General features: G+C 38.2%; 1 protein-coding gene across 8 annotated transcripts in view; it reads right to left on the bottom strand.

Annotated features, from left to right (window-relative positions):
• Window positions 1–13,394, bottom strand: part of EXOC6 (exocyst complex component 6) — a 94,892-nt gene that overhangs the window by 21,016 nt on the left and 60,482 nt on the right. For all 8 annotated transcript variants that reach the window (XM_065638602.1, XM_065638607.1, XM_065638601.1 and 5 more), the window contains 2 exons: window positions 12,837–12,978; window positions 4,489–4,562 (listed from right to left, as the gene is read on the bottom strand). In XM_065638602.1, the coding sequence (XP_065494674.1) occupies window positions 4,489–4,562; window positions 12,837–12,978 (216 nt within the window). The remainder of the gene's footprint in view (window positions 1–4,488; window positions 4,563–12,836; window positions 12,979–13,394) is intronic.

Raw genomic sequence — 13,394 nt, 5'->3', positions numbered from 1 at the left:
TATGCTTTGGATTCAGAAGAAAATGTATTACACTTTTAAATATCAGGTATCAGTTTTTAGGAGGAATATATATAGTGTATTACCAATAAATTGAGCTCATAGAAGTACTTATCCACATGCTTATTTACACACATAATAAGCAAAAGTCTGACAAAAATGTATCTTGTAATGTTTCCATGGTACATGGTATATTAATCACACTGATTGCATTATGACTTTATGTCTAATTTCTCTCTAATGTTAGCAAAATGTAAAGAGAAATTGCTGAAAATCTTCAAGAATTTTGTCCCATACCTATGCAGAATGTATGGACTTTGCTGTTCAGAGACCTTGGTCTCCCAGACTGGGGGATACCACTATCAGACTGTAAACTCTATGTTACCATGTGGGTGAAGATGCTGCTATGATGGTTGCTTAAGTCTGGGGTTACCAACAGCATATGATGATGTTCACTTGAGATGGCTGCCCCTGTTGCAGGACCAGCACTGACAGCAACTGGAGGATGTTAACAATGTGTACTTAAGTGCTAAAAGAACATAGATGACACACGGTTCTCCTCGCCCCTGGCAAAATAAGGAAATTCCACAATAATCAAGCTAGCTGAGCACTTGTCTGAGATCGGGCAGTAAAGGAAGAGGGCCTTTTTGAAACTGAACTAGTGCTTGTGGTGGAAAGAAACAATAGAAACGACTTGTGAAGTCAAAAGCGTAAAAAAGACAAGCTACCTTTGCAGCTTAGGTTATAACTCTGCAGGCAATTATGTGATTTCAAGAATAGGCTTTTTTTTACCATCCAGTTGGTTAAGAATCAGGAAATTTGCTCTAGGACAGCAACTGTTCACCTCTCAGGCTACCTGTCTGCTGCACACTACACTGGCTCTCCAAAGAATAACGCACACATTTTAAGATTCAGGCCTTTTCCTCACAGCATTTAAGTGTCCAGGACATCCAAGAAACTGCCTTACATTCCAGAACTGTAACCCTAGTCTTTAGGCACTAAGGAACAGATCATAACCAGGACAAAACTAATTCGTGTTGGAGGCTGAGCTTCCTCAGAGACTAATTCAAGTAAGATGAACTAAGACCTGTTTACTTTTGAAGGTTAATTCCAATTGACCTAGGATCTGAATTGGTAGCAAAATCCACAAAGTTCATTCCACCTTACTTTGGGCCACTGCGCTGATTTACCCAGGGTCCCTATATATACAGTAGCAAGAGATAATCTTCAGAGAGTGATGCAGGTCGCAGGAGACCTGGGTCATCTTCACAAGATGCCAGAGACCAGTCTCTTTAAAACAGCACATGCCACTTTGATAATCACCTTGCTGAGCTGGCCTACCCCTCCGTGGCTTTAAGTGAGTGGGGTGAAAGGGTGCACGTAGGGTATAACCTTGGGTCATACACTAAGACAAGTGGCATGAGGCATGACACAATTACTGCAGCTGTACAGAACCATGAATCTATCCCAATTTTCTTAGCAGCTGCTTGCTGCTTTAGGAGCTGCTAAACTAGCTGGAGCTGCAAGTTTCTAGATGATCATGGCCATGTGATTCTCCACCAGTAGCACAATGTGTGATTAGCCAACCACACTAAGTCACCTCTGTAAGATGCTGAGATACTATGGTTACGAGAATAGCACAAAAATCTTTATTGACTAGGGTTTCTACAGATTACTAAGATCTTTAAGGAGCGTGTTAAGTATGACAAGAGCATAAGAGGGGATAGTATAAGTAGAGAGAGGTGGCTCATCCAAGGGGACATCGGTAAGTGCCTGCCCCTTGATGACTCCTGGCATCTCAGAGCTTCCTGCTACTGTTCTCTCCTTAGAAGCAACTCTTCCTCATGCCAACTGTTTCTCTTTCTGTTTGCTCTTTTAGGTCTGTGGAAGGAAGAAGGAAAGAAGTGGGCTTGCTGGGGACAACATGCTGTCCATACATGGTCTTCAGGGAAAAACGGAGGATCAGGAATTGTTAGGACGAAAATACCTATGGCGATTCTTTTCAAAGCTGCTCCTCCCCCTGTGGTAATCATCCAAGTGTGCCTCTTCCCTCTCTGTCTTCCAAGCCAGCTCCTTGTGACTTTACTTCTTTAGTTAAACGTGCTACAACATTCTACTGCCCAATCCTCATTAATCTCACACATTGCCCTAGCACAACACAGAGAGAGTAAGCTGTTGTTGAGATAACTGGCTTCCATTAGCAACCATGTGATTGGCAGGACGATAAAGTCTTTTCCCTTGCAGGTCAGCTGCTTTTTAAGAAGAGGGCAATCCTGCTGATCCATCTTTTAGCTACAGTCTCTCACTGAGTCCCAAATCTCCTGCCTTTTAGCTTTGATACGGTTCAAGCTTTCCCCCTTGTATCAGCCCCTACCTGTCATCAGCTCCTCTGTACCAAACAGCCAATATCAGGAGTTTGACCTCAGGGCACAGTCCGGGTGGGCAGGTAAAACCTGACCACTGGACCTACTTCCTTATCTTTCATATCCTGCAATTCATGAAGAAGTATCAAATTCAAACTAAAAAACAGAAGCATGACCTTTCATAAGAACTTTCTGAAAAAGGCTCTGTTGCCTTTCTAAGTATTCTTGAAAAGAACTGTCATCCACTCTATTAAGATAGAAATGGAACACAAATAAGAAAGAGAGAAAAACCACTGCAAATCCTTACTAAATGGTAAGTCTTTTTAATGCGTACTTGCAATACATTTCAGTGAGGCATGCAAAAATATAGTAAAAACCCCCCAACCAAACAAATATACTAGAACTATTTTACATCTGCCAGCTCCAATTGCAACCTGATGAAGAGAGTTGCCCAGACTTTTGCTGTTCACAAAGTATCTGAAATCGATTAGTTTCCCATTGCATACACAGAATCCCCTATAAAGCGTTACTCGCATCAAACGAATCCTAAATATAAGTTGCTAACATAAACTGACAGCTATCATAAGCAACATAATCCCTATTTACACGACATGCTCAACAGTTGGTTATTAAAACATACAAAAATATTATTTATCTCCTGTAGCAAGTATGTACACATCCTGCCCTCCTGCATATCTGGAAATTACGTTTTCCCTTGAAACAAACATAAGCTCTGCAAGGATTTATACCACTTAGGTGGATGACAGAAATGGTGCCAAAATCTCTCAACATCCTTTCCCATCAACTAAACTGGCTTAGGACAAATTGGAAGATGTTTAGTCACTTCTAACATAGATAATAAAAGTAGAATAAAAAAGAATCCAAAAGAGGTAGGCTGCTAGTCAAGGCAAGATTTGTGGTGTTTGAAGTCTGACAGCGTACATCTTTACATACTGAATTCTGGAACTCCTAATGTACAAGTATCACATGAAAAAATCTTATGGTCACGATCCTATATCCTCCTCACGTAGTCTACACTTATCCCATTGTAGATATTGTTCACTATTATATTACTGTGAGAGTGTAGCAGACAACTCTGCCTTTTAACTTCTTCCTTTAAAAAGACAATGAAGCACTTTCTAACCATTAGGAAAAACTGGAATACTTTTGCTTCAGGAATCTTCCCTTATGAAATGCCTTTTCATTATCTTGCTGTGAAAAACCTACTAAACTATTAACAGCAAAAACATTCTTACTATATAGATAATTTGATGTGGATTTCTTTCTACATTTCTTCTCTTTTCTGGTGGCTTTGACAGGCTCATAATGGTGCTGAAAAATATCAAGAACATCTGCAGAAAGCTTAAGACCCTCCATGTGCAGTTAATGATTCATGTCACTATTTAAATGACACTTATACTTGCAATCCTGTGAAATAACAAATCCTTTCTAAAAGCTTATTTCAAGTATGAAAAATTTTTGAAAATTAATTGCTATGGGTGGATATAGCGTCAGAATTTACAGAGAGCAGAGAATAGAAATAACTATGTGAAATTAAGATAAGTAGATTTTAATCTGGAAAAACCTTCTTTTTGGCAAGAACTGTGGAGAAGTGCTTCCAATATTAAGGCATTTAAAATTAAATTTGATATAGAATAAAGATCAGCCAGTTGGAATAAAGCTGCTTTTTAGGAGTTTAAAAGAATGCTGTGTAACAAATTAAGGAAAGGAAATGCTAAATGATAACATGCCCAATTCTGCTCTCCAGGTAGTAGTTTTGTAGACAGGAGCAATTGCTCAGAAAGAAATCAGGCCAGCACACATCAGGTTAACATGTACACTCTTGCAAAAAGGCATCACAGGATCTTCAAAAATTGTCAGGACCAAAATTCAATCTTATATGCATGTAACAGTACCACCAGTGGCACAGTGCCCCCTAACAACACACTGGAGAAACAGTTTTTTGCTGAATTACAGGGAATAGTGCCACCAATAACACTTCAAATAACTGCTTTTCAAAACTAATTACATGGGAATGCAAAAACATGAAAGGTTCTTGAATTTAATAACTTCAGCATTGGTCAAAAGGGGAAATTAGCAGGATAAAAACCAACAACTAGTGTCTTACTTGTCTGAGGTCGATGAAAGCTAACTGCAGGGTGTCTCCCTGGAATCCTGGCACAGGCTCAGAACTAGCAAACACTGCAAAGAAAGGTTAAAAACATTACGGATGTATTTTTTTCTAAAAATCTAACAGAAAATCAAGCTTTATGCAATATAAATGCTAGCTAGCACTAAAATGAAACCGGTTTGATAGAAATAGATTAAATTACTAACAGTGACTAAAAGCAAACAAACCAACAACTTTACCATAATTTTTTCAACAATCCCAAAGAATAACACCTTTAGAAGTATTATTAGAAATTTTGCTTAAAATTCTAACCCAGTAGCAATGCTACAACAACAGAAGCCAACAACTTTTTTCGCCTGAGGTGATTACTGAAAAAATTCTAAATAATACCAGTTCCATGGCTGTCAACATATTTTCAAACATCTGCTTTTGTTACAGCATCCATGCTATAAAAACCCCACCTCCAGCCAAACAGCACTAAAAGACAAACACTAAGGTGGGGGTTAGTTTAATGTGCAGGTGACGGGTGGAAAGCTCTATGTGGCACAGAGCAGAGCTGAAATTCCTGTTCACACCTTTTAGCTAACTTATCAACAATGAACTTCTGCTCTTTTTGAACTCCAAAACAGGCTGTCAAAGTTGGAAGGCAAAACTATATTCAAAATACAAAAAATGATAACACTTATGGTAATGAAAGAAGTCAGTTATTTCTTTACATTAGGAAATTATCAATAATTGTCAAACTTAAAAGTAAATATACTTTTTGTTGTTCTCATCCCAGTCACACACTAATAACAAGGACACTTGCAGAAAGAGCCACTGCCTGATATCCCCACTGAAGTTAGATATCTTACTTCAAAAGAGCTTAAGATAATTTTTCTTATGTTCTTCAGCTGGAGCTCTTAACAAAACAAAGTAGATATTACTATAATACTCTTAGAGAGGTGTCATCTGTGGCGGTGAAAGGTAACATTCTTTTTCCAAGTTTGAGAAACAGGCCATTCAATGACAGTGGAAACCAAATATATGTATAAAAAAATTTCCAGATCCAGTGCTCAACTCTACTGTGTCACATGGACTCCTACTATCATTTAAAAGTAATATGTAATACTTAATAGATTTATTTTTTCAATGGCTAGTAAGAACATTTGGATCATAAGTGAAAGTAACATCCAGAAAGACAGTGGTGTCCGAGCTAACATGATGGTAACATAATGGGCTCAATCATTTTCTTCTGAACGTTTGTTTTCAATGTAAAGCAAACTAATGAATTCAGACAGACTACATTCACAAGTCTAAAAATTATTATATGGGATGCAATTGTAAATGAAAATAATAAAGATTATAACTTAAGTGGTACAAGAAGCTACGAAGACCATCTCAGAATATCTAAGAATAGCCTAGTAATAGATGAATATAGTATCACCGTAGGAGCTTTACCAGTAGAGGAAGGATTTATTATTTGTATTACAGTAGTGCAAAATTTTTTATGGACAGTCATGTAATATTAAATTGGAATATTACTTGGTTCTTCTTCAACTAAAGGAATAAAAAATAGCAATCAAACACCCTAGGGAGAACACTGTAAATTCACATAGAAGTATTGCTGACAGTTGGCAAATTCTCACTGATTACTGTATTCAAGTCTAAATTTAAATGGTCTGGTTTTGCTACTTTATAAGCAACACCATCTTTCTAGAGGAGTTTTCAGGCAGTTTCAATCTACCACAAAGATGCTTTTCAAATAAAAAAGAAGATAAAAAAACAGTAGAAAAGTAAATCCTAACCCCAGCATTTTATAATGAGAGTTTGCTTAATAATAAACTCTTTTTAAGCAGCAAAGAGAAAACAGTCTGTACAACCACCAGCCTGCAGAAGAACAAAAGATCTCCAAGCCTATGAAAGTACCTTCTGAACGGCCCAGGCTAAAGGGCTGGGTGTCTCCGTGGCTGTCTTCTGCAGGTACTTCATGGCCAGGGGGATCACCCTTTCTTCAGGGACAGACAGGCCTGCAATGCCAGCCCCTGTGGTCAGCCAACAGTGTTTAAAGTGGAACATCACACTATAGAGGGAATCCTTAGCAATGCCCCACTGCAAACAGCTAAAAAGAGCTACATGGGTTGCAAGCTGTGGCTGCACACTAACAAGGGGGATCAGCGTGATGGTCAGAAGCTGTCTCTTCCATGTCCCCTGAACAAGGAAGGGGAACCTGTACTATTCTTGGAAGGTAAGGCCCATCTGTATCTGATCCGGTATCACTTTCCCTTCACACACAGTACACCGAGAGCAGCTTTTCCCACTAGACTCTGAGCTCCTCCAGCCACTCCACAGTGGCAGCACAGGAGAAGGAAGCTCAATGGCAAAGGAACGGCTACAAAGCCGACAAGTTAATATAACTGAAACGCGTGACCCGCAGCAGACGTTTTCAGTTAGTTATTGGCACTTAATACTTTGGGAGGTATGCTCCTATAGTGGTAGACTTTCGCTTGCCACGGGGCAAATATTTGCATCCTTTCTGCAGCTCATCAGGCTAACACCATTTGAAATTCATCCTAATGCATTAAACAGTGCGGTATGATTTAATTTCTCTATGTAGTACATATTACCATTGCAGCTACAGCACGAAAACCACACACGGTACCCAACTTAAAGAGAGCAAAGCTCATGCAATAGTTAACTACAGTTCTATGTTATGAATGCATGTGCAACACCAGGGATACTCATCACAGCATAAGCATTTATTCTCACGTTTGGGTAATTTTTGACTGGTGACTACAGTAGAAATTGTTTCATTATTACAATTTTATGAGTTCAAAGGGCAAAAGGGTAATCTGCTTATGGTAACGGTCAGACAGTTCCCCCTCTGCCCTCAGCTTTGAAGTTTTTCTAACAATTTTACAAACCTAATTAAATATTTTCTACTGCACAGCATTTTAGGAAGATATTGTAAGAACAGGATTAACATTCTTAATGTCTCTGTCCTAAGGGTCCTTTTCCAGACAGTAATGAAACATTGTCATTTACATACATCTTTTAAAATACTCACCCCCTACATTCATTCTAGGCTTTAAGAGGATTTGGAGGGGTAGAGGGCTGGTTGGTTGGTTGTTTTAGTGCGCATAAGAGCATTAAGGAATTTTATAATATATGAGAATGAAATTTAAAGATCACCATTAAACTGTCACATATAGAGGCAAAAAACTGGTTGCTTGGCTGTTTGAATCAGATACTTCAATGTTTGGGGGAAAATAAGCTGAAAACATGCATTACATGAATCTGGTATTCACAAGGTTTTTGTTATCATCTTATTTTCCTGCACTTTGCTGATACTGTGTAGACCTTTTCTTTGTGTATAGAGCAGGATCTTTGGCACAATGTGTGTCCACAATATGTACAAACTCAATGTACTTCCTACAACAGCCAGTTTGGGAATTTACAGGAGGTAGGATTTAATGAAAAAAGAATGTAATAATACAAAAAGAGGCTGGGAGGTAACACATACATAAGAATGGTAAATTCAAATATTGTAAATATTATTTCAGTCCATTTTCTTTTGAATGCTTAGCTTTGATCTTTTCATTACATTTTGTATACTGGATATATGTGAATTGATGTATATATGTATTAATGGATATCTTAAGAAAAAGGCTGCGACTGCTAAAATGGAATTTCAGACATCTTTAATTCTAAATTGTACTGAATTTCTACACACTTTCAGATTTATTAGCAGGTCTCTTAATTTTATTCTCTCAATATCCCATCTTTTAGGCACAATCTAATTGTGCCTCTGTTGGTTTGGGAATTCTGTACCTAATTCCTGACAAATAGTTTTGCTGCTCAATGGCAGAAATTAAAAAAACAGAGTCCAGACTTTGGATCAAAAGCTAAATTAGGACAGTTTTACTTCAGCCTCATAGCATTGATTCACAGGCAGGACAGCAAAGCTACAACGGCATTTTTAAAGGAAGAGCGGAGAATCAGGCGACTATTTCAGCAGCCGCAGCCACTTTGCAGCCCTGTTGGAGGCTCCAGCTGTTCAAACATGCCTGGAGGGGAGCGGCGCTGAGGGAGCTGCCAGCTGGCCAGGCAGAGCCCCAGCCCTGCCCCCAGACTGGGGACATCTCCCCGCTTGCCCTCGCTCCCGGGCTGCCATATGTGACTGGCAGATGAAGGATGGTCTCAAGTGAGCTAAGTTAACCTGGCTTCCCACATGGGACAGGAGGCAGGTAAAGCGACCTCCCCACACACCTCCCAAGGAGAATATTGTGTCTTTTCAAGGAAAAAAAACAGGATTTGGGTTCCTCAGCTTCTGGCATGCCCACCTGGAGATCACCTTCATATAGGATGGAGGGCACCTTCACCTATGCTCAACAGAGAGCACTCAGATCAAGATCTCTCTTGCTCAGCAGCTCTCCACACAGTGGGTGAAGAAGCAAAAAAACCTGGCAGGAATCCCTGCATAGGGCTGGTTAGGAAGGTACATTGCATCCTGCATTGTGCTAATTCTCTGTTAACCCATGATCGTTGTAGGCAGGACCCAAAACCTTTTCATCCTTGCACAGATTCATGTCTGGGTGAAGAAGGATGCTACTGAATCACACCTCCTTCTGCTAATTAATCCTGTCTCACAATTCAGCTATGTTAAAACACATAAATTAGAAATATTATTGATAACTTTTCCAGCAATTAGAATTTCTGACAAGTTCTAATTCCTTAATTAAATGCTGATGTAAGATATCTAGATCTTGATGATGTCTCTGAAAAGCTCATTTTCTATTATGTACACCTTGCTTGTCATAAAGTGAGACACAGCAACCCACATTTGAATTTCATCTTCAAGAAAGGGCAAATACCTCTCCTGCCCAACCCATTTCCCTCCTCAGGATACTGAAATGCAATGTTCAGGCAAAAGACTCTTCTTTGGGTTTTATTCAATGGGACCTAATATTTTTCTATTTTTCCGAATATGATTCTAAGAATCCCAATCATCCTTGTGGAAGATCACCACTGAGAAAGACTGGTGTAAAATACAGAGGTAGTACACTGCTCTAAGTTGTAAAATATGTAGAGGGAGTGGAGAAATACTTCAATTAGAACAGGACAAACTGAAATCAAATTGAAAACTTTTGGAATGTTTGGAAAGAAAACAAAAAACTTATCAGAGGCAGAGCAAGAAGTTCACACCTTTTGTGTATATATGCATATATAAAATCAGAGAAGACCACCATTCCTATTCTTGAGCAAAAGTACCAGATACATCCAGATTTTCTGGTCTGCTTTTTGAAGTTTGGTATTTTGCACAGAAATGCAACGCAGGATAATGAAATCTCAGAGTTCACCACAAGATCCCCTCCTTCCCTTCCACCTCTCTTTCTTGGAAGTCCACTTATCATTCTACCTATTTCTGTGACTAAGAACTTCAGCACTTACTGACTTTAACAGATTGCTGCTCATTAACAGATTGGTGGGTTGGTTGTTGGACTGTTGATTGCTTTTTAACAGAAAAGAAAGAAATCTGTCAAGTAATCGCATTTCCCTACTTTTATTTAGATCTCCTTCAGTTCATATTAGAAAGAATATTATGTTAAAGATCAGGATAAATATCTAGAATATTGCCAAGAACTTTTAAAAATTTATCTTCAGATATTAATAATTTTCTACATCTCACATAACTTCTTAGTTCAAAATGCAGCTGAGTATACTCCACTGTGTCTATAAGTAAAATGTCAAACCCATGTATGCAATACAGTAGGAAACTACCCAGCAATTGTGAATTATTCACACATTCTAAGCACTAATTGAAATGTCACTGTCGTATCCATTAATCTCAAAGTGTCAAAGAATAAAGCTGGGGGAGGGTGATGAACAAGAACATAAATCACAGACATCACAGTGAGGCCTGGAATGTGCCTGTGATGGACCTTACGAATGAAACCACAACAGCAAAGCAGTCTCTGAGCAAAATCTTGTGCTGATCCACAGAGTGTAAAATGTCATTTGTTGCAATGTGCTATTCTGACAAGCTTCCCTAATTGTACTTAAACTACCCCAAGTGCTTCTGCGCAAAACCGTTTTTTTTTCTAATGTGCTTTGCAGAAAGGACGAATTAAAATCTATTCTACTTGCACCTGTACAGCTGATGCTAGAAATTACATTACAATGATGGTGGAAAGAATGCATTTTTCAGTCTTTAAGTTACTAGTTTTCTGAAACATTCTAATTTTTGCCCAAGGTTTCCCATGTCCTGTCCACGCCATATGCTCAGTGTAACAGCTACATATAACAAAACATGTTGTCTTAAGGTTATATTTTACTCTTAAAATAATGAAATGTTATAATGTTAGATTAAATGAAAACTCCGCTAATATCTCTCCACTCATTGAAGTTTCCACTGTGCAGTAACCAAAGTTGGCGGAAGAGCGGTAATAGAAATTAGGATGGTACAATATAGGGCAAAGGCTGCAAGGAAAAAGATCTGAAAACAGCCCAGAGACCAGATGACAGCTGGACCCATTGGGACTTCTCATTACTTTGCTGTGAACATACTGTTCATACTGTGAAAGTCACCTGCAAGGCATGCATTTTTTCACCTGTACTGCTAGAAATCCCTGAGTGAAACAGCGAATTGGTTAACGTATACAGAGTAGTGAAGTACTGTGTTGTTCACAGATGATATTTGAAATACTAGAAACAGAATAATATGGTAGCATGCAAGCTTTCTTCACTGTTCAGAAGGCAGATGACTGTGTAGTAGGTGCACCAATTCAGCTTGTCTAGATGAATGATTACAGTATGGTGTCAGTATTATGAATACTGTGGAATTTTTGTTTCTACAACTGGGATCTTCTTCACATCTGAGAAACTACACAAATGCACATACACATACTCCTGCCCATCTACTTGAAAAGAACACTGTTACATTTGCAACACCAAGCATACCGAAAGTTAAAAAAAAGTCAAACCATCAACTGTTTAGCCAACTTGTGCAATCAGGAGACAAACTTTAATGTCATGATCAGAAATATTTTTTTCAGTCATACTCTGATTACTCCATTGATTTATTCCATGCACTGAAAAGACTGAGGGCTGTATAATGAAGGACTGTCAGAAAGATTCCTGCTCTACCTGTTACAGAGGTTAGCTGTAATGTAACAAATAAGGCAGGAGAAAAAGACAGATAGACAGAAACACAGACAGACAGAAACACAGAGAGACAGAGAGAGAAAGGGAGACAGAGAGAGAAAGGGAGACAGAGAGAGAAAGGGAGACAGAGAGAGAAAGGGAGACAGAGAGAGAAAGGGACAAGCATATGATTAAAATGTCAAAAATACCCCTTAACCCTGTCTCTGGACTCCCAAAAGAACCCTTTGTGATGCTAACCTATATGTTTGAAATAAAATTTCCCATTTCCCATAGGTGGCTGCTAACTGAGTGGTCACCAATTTTTTCACATGTCCAAACTAAAAACCTCAGGATATGACTTGCAGAACTCCCCCATTTTAAGCCATCACCAAAATCATCGAGAATTGTCCTTCAAACACGTAAGAGGAAAGATGCTTTGAAAAAAAAAGAGCATAAAAATCTAAAAACATGTATTAAAAAAAACCCCTAGTGAGCCTTTTCACTGTATCTCAGTCATGAGCTATAACATCAGACCTAAAACCTATTCATACCATAACGATGTTACAGAAGTAACTTCCTTCACACAGATGAACAGCTCACCCTCAGCGCTGAGCGCCATGGAACACATGAGGAAATTAATCCTGCCTTCAGTGCTGGATTGAACCACTTATTTTATAAAATAATTCTGATGCCATACTTTGAACAATGAGAATAAAACAACATCCGATGTTTACTAAATTAGTACTTTTATTCTGCACAGTAAGGCAGTAATAATTCTAGGAGGGAGGAAAGCCATGTAACAGCACATTATAAATAAATAAATTCAAGCGGGAGAAATGAAATTTCACAGACATTTGACCTTTTTTTTTTTTCCTCCAACTATAAAAGCATAACGTTTATGTAGTGGTTTGGGGCGATTTTGTACTAGACTATAATATTTTTTACTGGGTGTAGCAATTATGATCCCATTAGGGCTAACAACAGATATATGATTCAATTGCATACCCGAGTTAAAAAAAAGTTTCACAAAATAATTTCCCAGAAATGTTAACCTACTTACTCATAAATACTTTTATAAGAAGCTGTGCTGTAATGTTTTTGTTGCTGTTCAAGAGACAAAGCTTTTGCAGGTGATGGAAAAAGATCACTATATGGCTTACATTAAAGAACTTTTTTGCAATGCTAAGAAAGACACAGATAGGAATACTGGAACATCTACTTACGTTCACATTGTATCACATCCAAATTAAACTGCTGAATTGCTCCCATGCTTATTTGTTTTAATTCACTGTCCAGTAGCATCTGCATTAGGGATGTTGAAAGATGCTGGCAGGCTGACATGCAGGCTGTCTGGGCCACTTTTCCCTAGTAGAAAGAGCAACAGGTTTTAAGATAGAGACGAATGGCACATCACTAAAGAATTGCTTATTTGATCTGATTTGATTTTAATATACACTCAAAGTCTTAATGATGCAGGACTTAGATTAGAAGGAAAAAGATCACGCTGTTATTTCTGTGACCTGTTAGCTTTGTTTCTACTAAATCAATTCGGGAGCTAAATTAAATATATGTTTAAGCAATTATTGATATTTCTTTCAGAAATCCAACTGTTTTCATAAATACAGTAACATTTCCAAAATAATAACAATGTAAGTTGCTGAAGCATATGACAATTTTGTGGATTTTTTTTTTTAAACCCAAACAGAATGAAAGCAAGACTGTAACGAAAATACTTTTAACAATATTTTTAACAATAGTCAGTAAAAAAACCCCAAACTTTA

The sequence above is a fragment of the Caloenas nicobarica genome, chromosome 7, assembly GCF_036013445.1.
Source record: "Caloenas nicobarica isolate bCalNic1 chromosome 7, bCalNic1.hap1, whole genome shotgun sequence".
Taxonomy (NCBI): domain Eukaryota; kingdom Metazoa; phylum Chordata; class Aves; order Columbiformes; family Columbidae; genus Caloenas; species Caloenas nicobarica.
This window is presented reverse-complemented; position numbering and strand designations above follow the sequence as displayed.